Consider the following 19,268-nt stretch of genomic DNA (forward strand, 5'->3'; position numbering starts at 1 on the left):
CCGTGGAAGGCAGGCAGGCAGGCCTTTCCCTTCTCTCTCTTCCACGGATGGTATTTCACGGTGCTTTATGTGTTTTTGGAGATATTTTTGCTCCTGAAGCATCAGGGATTACTCATGCCGAAGGGATGGGTACTGGACTCATGGGGGTAGTGATGGATCCCAGCCAGTTTCATTAGACTCCATTTTCCTAGTAGTTAGGCTGCAGGAATAGCCACCAGGTAGCTTTGATTGTCTTATTGTTTGTTTGGGTTATTTTAAAATATTACTAAGGGCTTTAAGGAGCACAGTGGAGTACAGTGTTCAGCCAAGGGCAGCTGGTGAGGTCAGCTAATGAATTTGGGTTTTGTATGCAGGCATTGATGTAAACATTGTCCGAGATGTCTCTCTAGTCCGTACAAAAATTGGGGAGGTAGCGCTGAGCTTGAGCATGCCCTTGCCCTTTGCTGCCTTCTCCCTATTTCACACAAGACCTTCTGAAAAGCGATGTTCGCCCTCGTGCAGCGGCACGTCCACAGGTGCTGCTCAAGCATCGTTCTGACAAAGCGGAAAGCTGCCAGGGAGTTGATGCAGGACCAGCAGGAAAACAGGCATTATAAAATGTAAAAAAAAAAAAAAAAAAAAAGAAGAAAGAAAAAAATCAATCGTTAATAACAACTTATGATCTTTTTTGAACTTTCCTACAATTGCTGAGGAAAACTGAGAGTGCAGCAGACACCCACGTGCACACAAACACACGCACAGACACACTTAACGGGACACGCCGGTTAAATCCATGTAATGCAATGCAGCCCCTGCGGATTCCTCCGCTGCACTGCAGATAGAAACACAGAGAGCAGATGTCCCTCTGTGTATTGGTTTTGGCTGAGCTGCCAGATGTTTGTTTTCATAGATAGCTTGAATATATATTTCTATATTTGTTTGAGAACCTGACCACACATAAACCAAGTCCTTGTTCCTTTACTACAGCTGATAAATGTGAACAAAACTTTGTTTGCATAGCACGATAGTGTCCATCCCCAGGGACCCTGCGTGGTTATAGCTTTACAGCCTCCAGACAAATGCTGCTGTAGAGCCAGAAGGCTCAGCACTGGTCTCGGCCCTGCCAAAGGGAGCGTTTTTTCTGGCAATTGTTGAAATGGTCAAGTTGAAAAACTTTTTCTGATTCATATTAAAACTTTCAACATATATCTCTTAGAAACAAGCAGAGAAACTTTTAAAAGAACATTCTGGCCCTTCTCAATCGCACCTTCCTGTTGATTTAAACCAAGACAGAATTTTACTTTTTTCTTTTGCTGTGATGGATTCATAGAATTTTTTTCATTTCCAAATTAAAACAGCTCTGTTTCTCTAAACTAAGAATTCATCATTCTGAAAGCGTGCCCAAGACAACTGCTCTCTGCCATAGAAAGACACCGTACCATAAGAGATTAATTTTTAAACCATTTCTAGGGGGGGGGGGGGGGGGGGAATAAAAAATCGCTATTTAGACTATTTGCAAGAGGGGCAAGCCTGCCTGCATGTGCTTCAAAAAGCACTTACCAAAATGTGGGGGTGAACCACTGTTGCTGCCTCCTGATCCTTCCCCCCCCCCCAGGGAGCTGCCTCTGGGCTTGGAATAATTTATTTTGTTGTAGAGAAGCATAAATGCAACAAGTTTCCCCCCTCCCAGGGAGCCTGTGAGCAGGGGGGTTGCGCTAAACCCCAGCCTTTCCTTCTGGTTCCTTTCTCCGGCAGCAGCTCGAGCTTCCCACGGTGGCACGGTCGTCCCCGCTGTCATCTCTTCCCGGACCTCAAACACGAAGATCGGGCACCTGGGGGTCTGCCGCTGTCAGCCCAAGCTCAACAAACCAGGGATTAATGGAGTCAAATGGCTCCATCCGACCCGTTTTATTTCCTCTCGCTGTCATCTGGCTCCGCGGGAATCGCGGCTGCGGCAGGGGAACGCCACGCGTGTCCTAGAGCCGCTCACGGGGATGGAGCTGCTGTAGTGACAGTCACCCGAGTCCCACCGCTGTGGAAGAGGTCACTTCTAAAAACCAATTTGTTGGTGCTACCGCGAGGCCGGGAAAGTCACACCAGCAGCTTCCTTGGGAAGGTGGCCCTTCGGCTGCCCAGTCTGGTCCAGCGTGTCCCAAGCTCCATCCCAACCTGCCAGATCCAACACATGGGTCCCGTCGTCCTCATTCCCACACGCGAGCATCAGGGGGTTCTTGTGGAGCTGGAAAGCAAGCGCAGCCTTGAAGACCCTCGTGCAAGCACCCGGGGAAACGGTGTATAAAAAGAAAAACACATTTTAATACAACCTTGTGTGGGATTTGCAGCCTTCTCTGAGCGTGAGGTGGAAGGAAGGTTTTGCAGCACGAGCTGTTGTGGTTGGTCCTGACAGCCTGCGCGCCTCAGATACAGTTCCCTTTCCATGCCAAAGGCAAAATCACGTTTAATGTCATGTTAGCTTATTTTTTTAACATGATATGTCCCAGCGAGGACGTAGTTCAACCGTTGTAGTGAGCGTTTGTGAAATAACATGGATTTTAGCAGGGGACCTGGGCAGTTTTGCTTCCCCTCTTGCTGCCAGCTGGTGCTGCGTGAGCGGGATGGAGTATGGCTGCGCGGTTCTCCCAGGGCTTTATGTTTATTTTTTTAAGGATTGCTCTATTTTGGGGTGTTCCTGAAGGATGGATTAATCACATCCAGGATTTGGGCATTTAGTTAGTATAAGTATTGGTTCAAAGTCTCTGCACAACTAGATGGTGGGATAGGATGCTCATGTCTCTTGTAATGGCATGCTGCTTTCTTCCCGTGGCTTGAAGATTGATCCAAAACCTGATCTAAACCTCAAAATTCCTCAAGAAAAAACAGGAAAAAATATACCTGAAATAGTCTGAGAAGTCTCTGAGTACATCTCTGCTCTCCTCACGTGAAGCAAGAGCTGGTTCTGGAGGTAAACACCCAAAGCTAATGTTGGGTAGCGCCTGTTCGCATCAACTATCTGCTGCTTCAGCAGAAGGGAATAAATGTTGTCCGTTTTAGGCACAAAATTGCCCTTACAGGTAGACCTGGAAGGGTATTTTTTGGTGAAGTGTTATTTCATGGGAAAATGTTGACTTGGCAAAATTGCTGTTTCTGGCAGTAAAAGTTTTGTCTGCAAAATTTTTCCATTTCAAAAACATTTGTAGGGGACATGTTTTGAAATTGTTGAAATGGGATAAAAGTTTTCTGCCCCACCCCCCATCGCTTTTGGTTTCCAAATTTACATTACACTACAACTGTTTCTTTAATTTGAACTTCTACCAAAGTTTTGATTCAAAGTTTGTTTGTGAGGGTTTTTTTTTTTCTTACCGCTATTCTATTTACAGAAATATCCTGATTTGGAACAGGGAAGAATCTAAAGCTCTTTATAAGAAACAAAAGCAAAGCAATTTCTATGTAGGGAAATGTTATTTCTCTTCCAGCCCTACATGTACTTAAACCCTATATTTTACACATTAAGACCCTTTCAAAGCCCTTGGCCACGTGCTTGTGTGGACAAGTGTAAATATCCAGTTGTTGTTATTCAGTAAGCACGTGTGTGCCTGCGTGCACGTGGGTAAATCATGCAGAACTTTGTATTTCTTTGGGGATTTTCATTGCTCCCTGTATTTCTCATGACAAATTGCATACATATACCCTACCCTTGTACCTGAGGACTGCTTTGGCTTCTGCTGAACTTTAGGAAAAATCTAATCTGTCCCACATTTGCTCTCAATAACAAGACTCTCTGCTAGGAGAGAGTATTCGCTGTGTGCACCAGTGCTGAGGCACAGATAGGGAGGTCAACAGGCAATAACAAATACTCGTTTTCAGACTGATGTAGAGGCGATCTCTGCGACTTCTTATGACCGTAGCAGTTGCCCTCCTTCCTTGTTGCCTATGACTAAGTTATTCCCCTTATTGTATCCTGGATTAATAACTTTGTATGTATATACATACTCTGTGTGTGTATAAGTACACATACATATGTTTTTATATTAAAGTATTTATCTGTATACACGGTTTTTAAATTATCATTTTTTTAATGTCTCCAGGTGGCCACAGATGTGTGTGTGCTCCCTCGGGGATGGGTCCTTTGCCCGTTAAGGGCAGCAGTAAAGTCCCCTCTGACTTTTCCTGAGCTGTTGGAAAGGTCTGGCTGGGTTTGTTTCCCCCACCTGGCTGTGCTCTCTCCTGTCATGGCAGGAAAGCTTGCATGATAAATGATTTACAGATTAAATAGAAATGGTAGCTTATCCCAAAATTCCCAAGCTGCAAAAATACTTGGAAATAAATGACTGTGACCTGTCATTTCCCATATGTTTGTGTACTGCTGGGGATGATGCCGCTGTGACCTGCTAGGTCTCTGGATATACAAAATAACATTCGTGTTAGTCAATCAGGAAATCTGGGTCATTTATTTTGAATGAGTTTCTATTTTCACCTCCTGCTAGCACAATTGTTCACGGTCTTAAGGAATCTCTTGGTGTTTCCAAATATCTTCATGCCCTTGCAGGCTCAGGTACTAGGTGTTCACTCCCGGCAATACAGCAGTAACATATGCTGCAGATCATGGAAAAGCACGGCACATTTCCCTTGTTTGGAGCAAATCAATCATAGACCAAACCCTGTGTATTTGCAGGTTATTTTGTCTTTTTCCTCTCCCTTCTGTAATAAGCCCCCAAGTTAATTTGTTACAGAGTTTAAATACACAAAGGCTGTTTCCAACTTTTATTTATTATAATAAGAATTTCCAAGTGGTTTCATTCTTCCTTTTGAGCTCTCAAACTGATTCTCACTAGTCCAAATTATTAGCAGTAAATTCTGGCAAATGTCTGTGAAAAGAGTGTGTCTCTTGTGCAATGTGCCCACATCGAGGAGACGGCCGGGTGGGGGGCAGCCCCTGGGTCCACGATTAACTTTATTTATTGTTGCCTTGCAAAATATTTGACTTTCTTCCATAGGAAACAAGTGTCTTGCGGCTAGGCTTTTGAAAAACATGTTCAGCAAGTTATCTTGTTCTTAGGAGGAGAAAAGATCAATTCAGTAGGTTTAACTTTATGCCTTAATGACGGTTTATCTAGCCCCATTTGGCCAACAGCGCAGCTGAAGATTAGAGTAACCCCACTGATGCGGATGGAGAGTATCCCATGTTGCATATACAGACCCCCCATCCAGGTTTGATTCCTGTATTTGAGAGGAAAGCATTTTAAAAGAGCACTTGCCTGCACATGTTGGGAGAAAACAGTAGCTGAGAAAAGGAAAGAGGCAATGAATTCCAAGGAGATTATAATTGGTACATGATTGAAATCCCATATTAAAATAATTTCCTGACCGCTTCTTATTCGAGACTTAGTTTTCACTTTTCTACAAAAGGACTTTTGTGGGTAGCTTGGCATAAGTGAGTTAATAAATTGGGTTTATGATTCTCAGCTAATAAATTGGCATAGAGCCATTGACTTCTGTATACATAAGAAATTAAACTAAGGAACGTGAGCTAAGAGCCCGTGTGAATTTTAGCCCTAAAGAAAATAGACTTCTGGGCACGGAGGGAGATTTGGAGGTTGTCTTCTCCCCTCCATGGCGGCTGGGCGCTTGGCCGCGGTTGTGTGCGGAGTTGACCACGTTAAGCTGACGAATGCACGTTAATGGGCTAATTCTTGGCAGCAGGCGCTGCCTGTTGTTACTTGCTTCCAGTCCTCGTTCTTGGGCTTTTCTGGGGTTTTGCTATTCAACTTTTCAATGTTTTAATTTTTAAACAAATTTTAAGAACCTTGAAAACACGTTAGCTTGAAATATGCTTCTTATTTTATATTCTTGACTAATATAAGATGAACCGAGCTGATTATTTTTTTCCCCTCCATTTTAATTTTTCCCACATTTTTTCTTTTTTTAATTCTGATTAGTTTCTGGTTTTGATCAGGCAGGAAATGGAGCATGAAGAAGCCCTAAACAGAGTACTAGAGGCTGTCTTGCGAACAAGAGTGAAATGTGGATTGCATTAGATTAGGGGCTCAGAGTTCACCTCCGCGTCGCACCAGCCTGGGCGAGCGGTGGGAAAGCTGCAGAAATCGGTGTGGCAGGCGGCAAAGACCCCTGCGCCACGGGGCAATATGGGGTGTTTATTTTTTTCCTAACTGCCATTAATCACTGCTTCACACTGGGGCACCGGTACCCAAAGCCCGTTGTAGATGCAGTGGCTTTTGGGTTTTGTTTTTTTTTTCCCCTGGGTCTAAGGCACCGTGCGTCAGCCCACCGGCTGCTTCCGAGCACAGCAAAGCCCTCGAGCAGGGGCTGCATGGAGGTGACGCAGGACCGTGGGGTTGTGTGACGTGTTTTGAGGTCAGGGAGGAGTGGGAACCGAGATCCCAAGTTTGGGATCTTATAGCGATGTTTGGGATCTGTGGCTGCTGTAGCAACGTCCTTGCCCGGTGCCCCTGGCACTGCACTGCTCCTTTGGCTTTTGCAAGTGTATCTCCAGCTCCTCTTGTATAACCTGAAGGAAAATAAGCTCCATAGTGAAAACGTACTTCTTGCTCATAAAATTCCAGCTGCGTCTATCTGCTTTTTGCTGGCGCTGCTCAGCGGTGGCGCGCGGTGCCCCAAGCCCTGAACGTGGGCGATGCCTTGTAACGTGCCCGGGGTCTCGTGGGGGGAGACGGAACAGAGTGACACTGGGGAAAAGATGGGAAAAGATTGGGTTTACAGCCCCTGTAAGTACTGCCGTACCAGCAGCAGGGGTGAGATGTTCCCGTAACGGGAGGATGCGGATGGTGTGAAGTGTATCTGGAAAGTCATCCCATTGGAAATGAACTGAAAAGTACTGAATTGTTCTGATTTCGGGCCCTGCTATGTGCTGTTTTATCAGATTATACTTTTTCTTTGTAATTAAGTGACTTTTTTTCTTTGTTTTTCTTTTGTTTTCCAGGACCTGCCGTAAGTATCCTGGATTTTACTGTTGGATCAACAAAGTTAAGGCTTCCCCTTCCCCCCTCCCCTGCCGTTCGGTGTCATTGCAAAAGCACAGCATTTTTTGGTAGAGGTGTGTCTGGAAGCAAAATTGGTACCAGATGCTGCTGTATTTTTTTTTTTTCACGATTGTAGACAAATAGAGAAGGGGAAAAAAAGATTTTAAATGTTTAACTTGCTGCCCTGAGGGACTTCCAGTAATTTTAAACCCAGAAAATATTCAGTAAAAAAGTTTTCCCTTTAAAGAGTTCTTCAGTCCGCTTCTATTTAGCAGAAAGAGTGCTGTACTAATATTTTAACATTTTAGTGGTTTTTTTTAGTTCTAAAACTCTGTCTTGCTTTTCTTATCTGTCGTGTTTCTATCATTTAATATGGGTTTGGTAGCCTCACAAGGGGGGCTAGAAGGAAAGCCGTAGCTTGCTTGCTTTTCTCTTTGAAGTGTTGGGGAGAATAACGAGCATTCCTACTAATACAACCAGAAAATTTATGGGGAATTTGTTGTTTGAAGGGGTAATAGTTGAAAATGTGTCAACTCCTCCTTCCAAATGTGCAGACGTGCCTTTGGCTGTGCCACCACCACGTCCAAATCTGATGTTCTCCTGCTGGTTTTGGAGTGAGAAAACAGCATTTCATTTGTGCCCTTCAAGTTGCTGAGGGATTCTTAAAAAAGAAATTAGGGGCATTAGGTACTTCTGGTTTTCTACCTTTCTTCCCCCAAAGGAAGAGGAGGAGGAGGAGGAGAAGCACAGGCTGTTTGCAGCCACGTGTTTCCTTCTCCATCGTTGCACTAAGAGATGTTTCTTCATGTTGTTCTCCTCCTATAGAGCATTGCTGGGTTGAAAAGGGATCGTTTCGGGAAAAATAAATTTGCTAACTATTCCTGGGCTAATTAATTTCCAGTTCTGTAAATCTGTGTAAAAGCCAAAAGGTGGTAAGGAAATGGAGGTGAAGCGTGGGGGCTGTCACGGTGCCGTGGCTTGGTTCTCCTGGGATCGGCAGCCCTGCCTGTCGGTTTAGTTGATGGCTTCAGCCATTTGAATTTTTGTTTCTATTTCAAGTTCATTTTTTAATGTAAAGATTTAAGGGGCTTTGAGCACAATTATTATTTGGCCAGGTTTTGAAAGAGCAAATCGGGAAAATTTAAGACTTAACAGCTTTGGCTTGACTATCCTTACGGGACATCTAAATTAATTTGCTTTAAAAGTTGTACCCAGCATTTGCAATAAATCCAAGACTCTGGCTCAAGAAATGCAAACAAATGAATTTTTCTTGCTAGTTTGTGTTCAGAAGTGTAGCCTATCAATAAATTAATTTTCCTGTAAATGCTCTGTAATTAAAAACTGCAACGCAGCCTCTCCAACCCACACAACAGAAGTGACTCTATGGGTTTTTGAAATATTAGCGACTTGGGCATTGACTGCAGGAGCACCCTTGGGAGGTGAATTCCTGCCTGCCTGGCCCGGAGCTCGGCACCGCTGCCCGGCAGCACGGCTGTTTACCTGCTTCACCAAAACCTGCGTCGCAGTCACGTCATCGGGCAAGATCCTGAGGTCATGGAGAGCAGCCGCTGAGGCTGAACGCAGCCTTGGGCAGCTGGGGAGCCCTTTTGGGTGCTACAGTCAGTCCCAGCTGGGCTTCTGCCTGGTGATTATATATATATTTTTTTTTTTCCTCTCTGCAATTCATGAAAATGGGCTTAATTATTGAAAAAAAAGAAAAAAAATTCTCACTCAGTGGCAGGTTACCAATGAAGAGGATACTGCCTATTTAAAACTCCATATTATACATCTTTTAAGGGATGTTTTTCTCTTCATTGAAGTACTTTGACTTATTTAAAATGGATTTATTTAACCATTTCGGCTCTGCTCCTGCTCAGAGGCAGTTATCAGCCCACACGCAGCCAGCTGGGTTACGCTTCCTCACGTGTGCTGTCTGTTCACTTTTATTGTATGTGATTTGACATAGGCAACATATGGTGCACTATTAATTTTTCTTTGTCTCTAGTTGGTTTCATTTCCTGGTTCCCACGGCACTATTGAATTGCAAATGGAGTACAGGGGAGATTTAACACAAACAAGACTTTTTTCTCCCCCCACCCCACCCCTTGCCCTTCTTTAAAACACAACTCCTGGTTTAGTTCATTTTTAAAAAAAAATAAAAATAAAAATAAAAAAAAATTCCTGCAAGCAGTATTTGCCAGAGACTTCTTTAAACATAATATATAATAAAAGTCCTAGAACCCACAGAACCACAATATTATTTTATTTCAACAGTACTGTATTTAACTCTATTAGTTTCTTCTGTTTCTTGATTTTGGCCATAAGGAATCAATTACATCTTACATGTACAGCATCACACTCTGCTAAAACTGTATCCTCCGTTCTGTTGTTCCCTAGTAGCAGTTGTTCTGGTATTTTATTTTTTGGCTGTCATAAGCTAGTTGTGTATATGAAATTATTAGAATTTGTGGTACAGGATTTGTGGCTGTTGGATGATTTATCATCCTGTCTGTGAGTAAGGGGTATTCTGCTCAGATGTGCTATAAACCCTCTGTTTTGGAGGGTATTAAAATCACATGCTGGGTAGGAAATTTCTACAGTTGAAGGATAGACTTACCACAGACCGTAATTAAACATTTACAGTCCCAGATATTAACAAACACTTTATGTATTAGCATGCTGGCTGGGGAACTCACCAGCGAGCGAGGGCTGGGAGTTACAAGTGTTTCCGATTTATCTGCGTGTGCTCCAGTGCCATACATCTCCATAAAAATCTCACTGTACACTTTATCCCAAGACTGTAATTTGTTAAATAGGTGGTTGTTGAAGTCAATGTTGTTTCTGGATGAATCGGTGGGGCTGCAGGAGGCATTGAAAGCTGCAGGGGCACTTAGCAAGGCGGGAGAACCACCGTACGTGGCACGAAGGGGGCTGCCAGAGCTATTTCGTGCCCTAAGAAATGTATGAATCTGAGTGTACAGCCGCAGCACGCTGACATAACCTATGTTTATGGTAGCAGACGACATTGCTCTACCAGATACACGCTTTACTGCCTACTTGTGTACCAGCTAATACTTAACAGCTCCTTCCCGGGAATCTGCCTTACGTCTGGCTTGCAGCAGGCTCCTCTGCTCTTGCTCACGGCATATTTAACGGCAGCTCGAGCGGCAAATGCCTTTGGGAACCCCCCCGAGGAGAGCAGAAAAGGTGAAATATCCTGAAATGGGTTGCGGTTTCTTCCGCTGATCTTGCAGGCGTTGCTGGCAACTTAAGTAAGGTCTTTTCCCCGCAGCATCAGCTTTTCTTTCTGCTTCGTTGCAAACTAAAGCGAAGCTTAGAGGTGAGCTGGGAGAGCCGCATCCCGCAAGGAAATTAATGGATCGAAGAGGGGGAAACCTTCATTGAACCAAGTGCTGGAATAGGAGTTTGAAGCTCAGCAATTGCTCCCGGGCAGGCGGGCTGTCCCAGCCGCTGGCTCGGCATCGCCGCAGCCTCCCCGGCACCCGGGTGCTCCCGTACCCCTCGGTACCCACGTCCCAGGACGGGTTTATGGCCAGGATCTAGTGGGTACCACGCGCATCCACGGCAGCAGGGACCGAGCGCGGGCAGCAGGGGTGGGTGTGAGTTGGCAAAAGCCTCGGTAAGTAGCTAAAGGGAAGCACGAGATCAAAATCTGGGGAAAAATGTGCTGTAAGCGTGACCTTCCTGAAAGGAAAATTTGCCCTGAGAGGTTTCTCTGGAGAGAGTTTAGTCCCGGGGCTGGCTGGGGAGCTGATGGCCCCGTCTCCTGCCTGCTGCTATGTGTTGTGATGCTGCTACGGGTGCATTGACTGACTTGTTATCTCACTTGTTCCCCCACCACAGGGGCAGTCAGGACGCGATGGTTACCCGGTAACTCCGCTATGTCTTTTATTTTTATTCTCTTCCAATCTGCTCTCCGTCGTCCTCTCCATCTTTTCCGTGACACTTGATTTTCTTTGCCTGTCTTGGTCTCTTTTTTTTTTTTTTTTTTTTTTTTTCATCCTGCTTCCCTCCCTTTTCATCAGTGATAACTTTTGAGGGATTTAGCTGTAAAACACAGGAGCCTGTGCAGTATTCTCCATTAATGTTTATAGGGGTGAAATACCTGAGCCCTTTCATGGTATTATTCGTGCTCTTGCCTAAGAGTTCACTGGACTGCAAAGTCAGTGAAGGCTTTGGGGTTTGTCCCGCTCACAGCCAGAGGTGACCAAATTTGGGGACATTGGTGAAAGAGCTTCAGGTGTTGAGAGAGGTCCTCATTCACCAACCTCCAAAAAAGTTTTCCCTGGGGGCAGAGGTGTCCTGCCCAACCTGTTGGCAAGGAGAGATTTTGCAGAGGCGAGGAGGAGGAGGGGTAATTTGGGAGTTGGTGCCCTTGCTGTGCCCATGGGCATCACTGAAATGTCTGTGTTAGAGGGAGGCGTCTTCTCAGGAGAAATAACGCTGGTAACCTGGGGCTGTTAAAGGCTCTGAGCCGCTTTCTGCGGGAGGAGGGAGACCTTGTTCTGGCCAGATCCCAAAGCGCAGCCTCCCAAACTGGTTCCCCTCGTCCCCAGTAATGCACTCGGATGGCCGCGGTGCTCCGGCTCCGAGGGGCTCGATGGCTCGTCGGGGAGCAGCTCCCGTGTTACGCGCTCGTTGTGATGGGTTGGTAAAAATCGCTGTCTAGATCCTCCATCTTCACAGCACATTTCCAGCTCTGTTCGTGCTTTTTTAATGGCTGCAGCAAGTCCTGCACTGCCTGATGTTCTGGAAGGGTCTCCTGGCTATTTGCCCTGCTGTTCCATTTATGAGGTAAAGAAAAGTACTTAGCCTTCTCTTTCCTGTGGTTGATGCCCTTTTCTTTCTTTTCCTCCCTCCCTCCCCTTTTTCCTCCCTCCCTCCCTTTTTCCTCCCTCCCTCCCTTTTCCGGACTGTGTTAGGAAAACTCACTCCTTGTCTCTGCCACCTCCTGCCCTGGCCCAGTTCCCCCTGAACAACCATAAACCACAGAAACATCTATTGACTTTTCTGTGTGTGATGGACTTGGAAGCTCAAGGGAAGGAGGATCGGAAGGGAAAGAGAGAGCCGTTTCCAGTTTTCTTTCCCCCGGACCCCTGTGAGCCTCCCTGGGGAAGACAGCAGCATTTTTTTTCCCCAGCAGCACCGGCCGCAGAAGGGGAGCGGTGCGAGAGGGGGTGAATTTTGCAGAACGAATCTGCGCTGCTGTTGCATCCCTAACACGAAAGCACGCGGGGCTCCACCAATTTCAAAAAATTTAGTATGAGGGAAGGGTGGGGAAGTCCATGAGCAAACAGGGCTGCTGATTTGGGAGGGCAGGAGGGCCGGGGTGGGCGCAGAGCGGTGGTTTGTCTCCCTCAGGCAGTACCTGCCCGGCCCCGGGGGTTATACAAATGTACAAGTGGTTTGTTGGAAATGAAGAGTTTAATTGATTAGAAATTAAGATGGGAGAATTTGCTCTAATTGGGCTGTTTAATGGCAGTTTTAGGGTGGCTTTCTGCTCTTGGGGGATGTGGGTAACCGCCTCTGGACTAGCAGTGCCCATGGCAGGTTTGCCCCCTTCTCTGTGTCAGTCGTATTCCGGCAAAGCTTGTGCCTGTGGTTTGGTTGCAGAGCTCTGAAAACCAGAAACGCTGGGGGGAAATAGTGACTTTTCCCTAGGATGGAGTATCACCCCCAGCCTGTCCGGGTGGGCAGCCCATCCCAGCTCCTGGTGAGGGATTTTGGTGCTGCTTCAGCCTTCCCGGACAATGTCGGGGCCTGGCAGTGACCTCCAGCTCTGCTGCCGTATCTGCACCGGGAAAATGGTGTTAATGTTGCCGAGAGGTTTTCCCTCCTCTCTCCTTCCCTCGAGGACCTGCAGTTCAGGTGAGCTGCGTGGCTGGTCTTATTCCTGACTTTGTAAAACTGGCTGAGCCAAACCCAGCAAACACTGAATTACTGCATCCACATGGCTGTGGCTATGCTAATTAGCTTTATCTAATAAGGAGGTGACGATAATTGCATTTCCAAAGCAATATGTATACCTGAAGAAAGAGGAAACTAAACATAAAACAGCCTTGAGAGTCTTACTCGGCAGAAGCATATGGACAGGCTTTATTACATCCAGTTGTGTAGTCAAATCAATTTAATTATTCATTTATTTAATTATTCCCTTCAGGGTGATCAAACAAACTCTGAGCTGGTTCAGGAGGTGGATGCGGTGCAAATGCAGAAGTAGCAAGTGGATATTAAATGGTGTTTGGTGTCAGAGATAGGCATGGTGACACATGCATCCCTTGGCTAGCAGTGCTTTGAGTTTATTTGTGAGCTGCTGGTGTATAACCGACCTGCAAGTAATGGAAGCTTTAAAGGGATGAAGTGAACCAGAGCTCTGGAGACAGGGCCCAAAGAGAAAACAGCTTTTGTAAGATGCTTTCAACATTTTGATAGTTAACATCTTAAGGGGAGGGGTTTGTGCCCTGCAATAAAACTTTACAGCAGAAACAGTTTCTTCTTTATGAAGTTCTATAGGTTCATTATTATTAGTTTTTAAACCCTGGAGAGGATTTAGTTTCTATTTTTAGACCTATGGCACAGCCTTCTAATATTACCATAACAGCGATGAAGAATATCGGGGTTTGTTGCTTTTCTGGTCTTGTTTGACTTGGTTGTGACATCCCATTGAACATGGATCGCAGCATATAACTCAGCCTGAATTTCAACGTAGGTTCCTATGGGCTAAGGGCTGCATGGGTCTGTCTTCTCTCCTCTTTCCCCAGTAACTTTTGAACCTGGCCCATTTCAGCCAAATTTGACAGCAGGACAAAGACCGTGTAGATGATTAGTTTAACGTGGACTTTTGATAACAGGGGCAGATTAAGGAAAAAAGAGCCTTTTTGGTATCTGTGGTAAGGCATGAACTTGTGCTGCCATACACGTGCCTTTGCAGTATCAGCCGTTTCAGATGTTGCCTGAAGATTGTCTTTTCTGAGACTTTCTGTTTCTTTTTTAACTGCAGTGCTGGGGAGGCTTTTAAAACTTTTTTTGAGCCCCTGGCCAATAATCTAATCCATTTTGGGGGTTTTCTAACAGGTGGGGAAAGCTGATGTCAGAAGGGTGAAACTTGGGCTGCCAGATTTGTAACTGCACTTAACAAATAACAAAATCGCGACATAAAAACCGCTCTGCAGGTAATCCAGTTACACACAGGGGAAATTGCGTTCAGTCTGGGTCGGGCAGAGACGGCTCCCACGGGCTCACCCAGACCCCGGCGACTGATGAACGAGGCAGAAGCTCACGACTTGCCGTGCTTCTCGCTTTAGCTGCTGAGAGAACCGGCTCTTGGGGGGAAGAAGGGTCTCGGAGCCAATTTAAGAGCCGTTATACTGAATATCATTCAGGTTCTGCGGGGACTTGAATGTGGGTCATCCGTGTGCGTGCTCTGTGGAGAGCTGAGGGCAGAGAAAGGTGGAAGATCTATTTAGTGTCCAAAATACCTGCAATTTTTTCTTTTTTTTCCTCATCTTGGCTGGGTAATTTGCCCATAGGAATGGTGTTAGTGTGATCATCATAAGCTCCTGAGTTTCGAGGGGCAAATCTGCTTAGTCTGAGAGCCTGCCTTGCACCCCCCGAGCTTGCAAGAACGCAAATGAAGGCAGCGGGGAGGCTTTTACTCTTTTGGATGCCAAAACGCTAATCTTGGAAAGTCCTTTTTGGAGAAAAATACCTAAAACAACTTCTGGGGGGGAAGCAGAGCGCTTTAGCCCAAAGGTGGAGGAGAACCAGCAGGTCGGTTTTCTTATCTGATGTCTGCGTGGTCCTTCTTGCTGGACACCGCGATGTTCCTCTGGCTCTTTGTGCTGGTGGTGGTGGCTGGAGTAACACGTCGGTGTGTGGCGGATGGTGTCCTGGGGTGAACCAGCAGCTTTGGTGACTGAAAACTACAGGATAAATGATTCCTTTATACAGAAACCCCAGAATAATTGATAATTACAGATTGATTACAAGGCTCCATTGATTCATTAGCGATGCAGCGGTCTCTAAGGAAAAAATGGTGATAAAAAAAATGCTGCAAAACGAGCCGTTCAGGAGAGAAAAAATGTCAGTTTTCTAGACGAGGTCCTGAGCAACCTGCTCTACCTTTGGTTCGCCCTGCCTGGTGGTACGGCTGTGTCTGCAAGTCCCCTGCTGGGGGACCTGCCCGGTGGCTGTGGGTATGGCGGTGGAGCCCCGGTTGTCCTCGCCCCGGGCTTTGCAGGGGTCCAAGTTTGTGCTGAGGGTCTCCCTGCTGCCGTGGAGGGTGTTCCTGCAGGAGGGCCACCAGCCGCCGCTGGTTTAACTGCATCGTTTTGCTCTGGTGCTCCCCATCGCCAGCTCTTCCGAAGAAACGACAGCAGCCTTTAGATCGGATGGCCGAGGAAAATTTGGGTGACACCTTTGCCAAAAGCCCACCCGGCCCATCCCCAAACCGAAGCACGGCCCTGAAGTTTGAGCTCGGGTTTGCACAAGGGCGCGCCGGAGCAGAGGAAAAGCAGATGTGCGGCCGCCGCGATGATGGAAATGTGTTTCTCGTTGGGCAGACCCAGGCGCTGGGACCGGGATCCCCTGGGACTTGTCCCGAGCCGTGCTTTCTGAAGCAAGGAGCATCCGCGCTGCCAAGCGGTTCCCCTCGACTTGACGTGCTGTCAGTGCGTCAGCGTGTCGGGGGGCATTTGCCCTCGTAAAGCTGGGAGGGGAGCGGAGGGATTGGCTGTGCGGAGGGCTGATGCAGCGGGGCTTTCGGCTGCTTACGTTAGCAGGGCGGGCAGCTGCATCTGGGCAGGAGGAAAAAAAAAAAAAAGAGAAAATGAGGAGCAGATGGAAGAGCTGGACTGCAAGTAGGCTTTGCAGCTGACCTTTCAGTGCAGGCGGATCTTCCCGTTATGTAGCTGTTTAATGGAGTCGAAAAACGTACGGAGGGGAGAAGCAATGGTTGGGTGATGCTTTTTGCCCCCATCCCTTCCCCTGCCCCATGGAGGGATGGTTTTATACTTGCCTTCAAACTACTCGGCTGTCCTCCTGCACGATATTTCTCTTTTCCAATGAGATGCTGCCTTTGTGGTTCATCAGAACCCATTCCCTTCCCTCTTCCCGTCTACTGGAGAGGCCTTTTGAAGCCAAAGTCTCTGTTTCTCGAGAGTTTCATCTGTCTCTGCTACTTCTCCCTCCCTAAAATTAGTCTCTGCTACGCTGCTACGTGACATCCCGAATGGAGGGTTGTCGCTTCAAGTGGGAAGAAACCAAAAGAATGAAGTTGATTAATGAGGGGAATTACTTCATGTGCATGTCTTCATTAATAAAAAGCAGAGCAGGGAAGAGGCTTTGCAGAAAAAAAAGTATGATATGAAACAGAGTTGTCTCCTATGTTATACATTTTCCTTAGAATATTAGCATCTATTTTTAGTTGAGCAGTGTTATTAATTTTGTTTCTCTAGCATATAATGTTTGCGTTCTGAATTTTGTAAGTCACTCGTGTTGCCTGAAAGAGCCCAAGCATCCTCCTGCCTGTGTCTCTTACTGGTGGGAACTCTTTAGGAAGGCAGGGAGAAAAGGGCTTCAAGTTCTCTCTGCTTAGAAGTAATGCAGCTTGTTACTCAAAATAATTCAATATTGAGTAGTAGCATCCTCTTCTAATGACAGGTAACTACACCAATATAATTAAGTAATGGACTTATGGCAAAGGAGAGACACAACGCAGACGTTGCTCAACACTGGCACACCTTCCGGGGAATAATTGCTCGGTCAAAATTGAAATATTCTTGTACAGGCCATTCTCAGGTATTTCAAGTCCGCCTCACACTAAGATGCTGTTGGAGCCAAGCAGCTCAGCATCTTCAGAAACTTTATTTTGGGAGCCATGTACAGTGAGCTAATGTCTTCCTTTTGCTACAGTGTTGTAAATCCAGAGTTATCCACTGAAGTCGACTGTAATGCCTGTAGCCGGAAATCAGCTTGTAAGGATGATAAACTCTGTTTTTAATTAATTTTCAAGACATAAAGTGAAGCCAAATGTTTCTTCTGAGCTGATGTCTGGGAGAGGAGTTGGAGGAGCACATGCAGAAGGGAAGTTGGTTCCTTGACTTGCACGACCCTGGTGCAGTGGAGTAGCGTGACGGGGGCTTTGGTGGCAGCTCTAGACCTTGGCCGTAACCAATGGAGTTTGGGGTTTTCTCCCCTCAGCAATTAAGAATTTCAATTAGTGTAGATAACTTAGCAAGGGAAAGTCTGTGCAAGCTGTTTGTGTGTTGACCCATAAATGTATTATGAATACAGACAGGCTGACGTGTGGGAAATGAGGAACACGTGCCCAAGCCCATTCCTGGTGGCAGTTCCTCCGTCCCGTTGTGGTCCCTCAGAGTTTACCAGAAAGCTCCAAGACATGCACTTAGCCAGGCATTTTGGAAATGGCAACACCAGAAAACCAGATGTGACGTTAATAATAAACTGGTTTTTTCAGGATAACTGTAAAAGTAACTTGGAATTGGACTGCCTGGTGACTTGATGAGTTGCCTTTATCTATGCAATTATCTCCAAGTCCTGCTTGGGCACGCTCAGGGTGCAGCCGGGGAAGGTCACAGAAGGAGTCGTGCAGAGCTCGAGATTGCTCCGTGCCCAAACCAGAGCAACAGGCGGTGGTTTAACACTTCAGGAGGGCTGCCAGAAATCCCATGTAAGATATGGGAGACCACGCTATGTGGCCAGATCTAATGGGCTGTAGGGAAGAGCGTGTGGATCTCAGACTTCTCCTGTTTTTTTCACAGTGGGTGGGTGCTTTCCAGACCCTGGGTGGTAGCTCATGCGCGGACACGGAGCGTCTGTACATCGCGTGGGTGTTTTGGTTGGTTGTGCGTGCACAGAATTTAAAAATCTCATATTTAATATCTGGCATCTCTAGACAGATATTTTCAAATACTGCATCGTGTGATTGGTGTACATCCCCAAAAGGAAGGCTTCTGTTGGTAAGCTGGCTATTTAGTTTTCTTAGCGAGGTTCATCAAGGTCATAACTGTAATTTAGGGTTTGGTCCTGTGTTTGTTCTTCTGAGTATCTTTACTCATAAATATTCAGAATTCAAGGAGTGTGACTTCTCCTGCGAATGAAGTCGTTTGCACGCATACTTCTCCCAGTAAGAGCCCAAAAGACGCAAGTAACAAATATTCATTTTACAAGGCAAACTTTGGAGTTCTAGTCTTTTTCATTTTATTTTAATATCAGCTTTGTGGCCAATTCACGTAATTATTTGCCTAGAGGGGAAAATCGCTTTATGCAAGGAAAGCAGATCCAGCGTATTTTCCTGCTACATCCATTTACTGGCTCTCTGATGTGGAGACAACAATGACTTTGTAAAGACCAGCTCTTCGTGGCAGCAGCTTATTTTTCTTTTGATTTAGAGGTAATTCTTCCATAGGGAAAATAAGAAGTTGTCTTATATCTCACCCAGCAGAGGAATTGCAGATGCATTTGTTGATCTTCTGCGCTCCCCGTGTTTCTGGCCAGGGAGAGGAGAGGGCCTGGTGAAGGTGCCGACAGCGATAGCAAGGAGAACTTTTCTGCCCACATTGCACAGATTTCTGATACGGGGCATGCACAGCTTTTCAGGTGATGACTTGGACCCAGCTGGACGCTTTATCCTGAGCTGGCTCGTGCAGGGGGAGGCTTAGGGATATGGGTGGTGGAAAAGGTCCTTCACCACCCGATGCCTGGTTGAAGCAGGGATTTGGTTTCTGGTTTCTCATGCTGCTTTTCCTCTGGTTTCCCTGCTTCAAGTGTGGGTGCAGCTGGTGGATCTATGTCTCTGTTTCCAGTGCATTTGGGCACAGCCATGTGGTACTGAGGCTTGGCTTGTAGGCAGAGGAAAACTGAGAAAAAACAATAAGTTTGCTCATTAACCACAAGAGAGGTAAACCAAACAGCAGCTGTCAACTAGGGGTGGCGCTGGTGGGGGAAGAATATAAAACAGCAAGTGGCTGAAGTGTTTGCTTGAAATGTCAATAGTCTTCCAAAACAATTGCTTACCGACTTCAAAATTGCATTCCCACCACAGAGGCTATCTCCTCTCTCATAGTTGGACATTTAAAAAAAAAAAAAAAAAAAAATCTGAAACCCAATTGAAAACCAAATGCTTGAAACAAGCAGTTGCACAGAACACGTGGAACTCATTTAAGCCTCAGAAATTTGGGGGAAGTCGGGGGAACTCTTTCTTCCATAAAACCACTTTGTTGTTTTGGAAGAAAACTGGTGCAATGTGAT

General features: G+C 46.1%; 1 protein-coding gene across 1 annotated transcript in view; it reads left to right on the forward strand.

The window, feature by feature from the left end:
• The window catches only part of COL23A1 (collagen type XXIII alpha 1 chain), a 192,699-nt gene that overhangs the window by 138,136 nt on the left and 35,295 nt on the right, over nucleotides 1-19,268 (forward strand). The window contains exons 4-5 of the mRNA XM_049830000.1: nucleotides 6,938-6,945; nucleotides 10,842-10,868. Of these exons, the coding sequence (XP_049685957.1) occupies nucleotides 6,938-6,945; nucleotides 10,842-10,868 (35 nt within the window). The remainder of the gene's footprint in view (nucleotides 1-6,937; nucleotides 6,946-10,841; nucleotides 10,869-19,268) is intronic.

Source organism: Accipiter gentilis, chromosome 26 (genome assembly GCF_929443795.1).
Source record: "Accipiter gentilis chromosome 26, bAccGen1.1, whole genome shotgun sequence".
NCBI lineage: Eukaryota > Metazoa > Chordata > Aves > Accipitriformes > Accipitridae > Astur > Astur gentilis.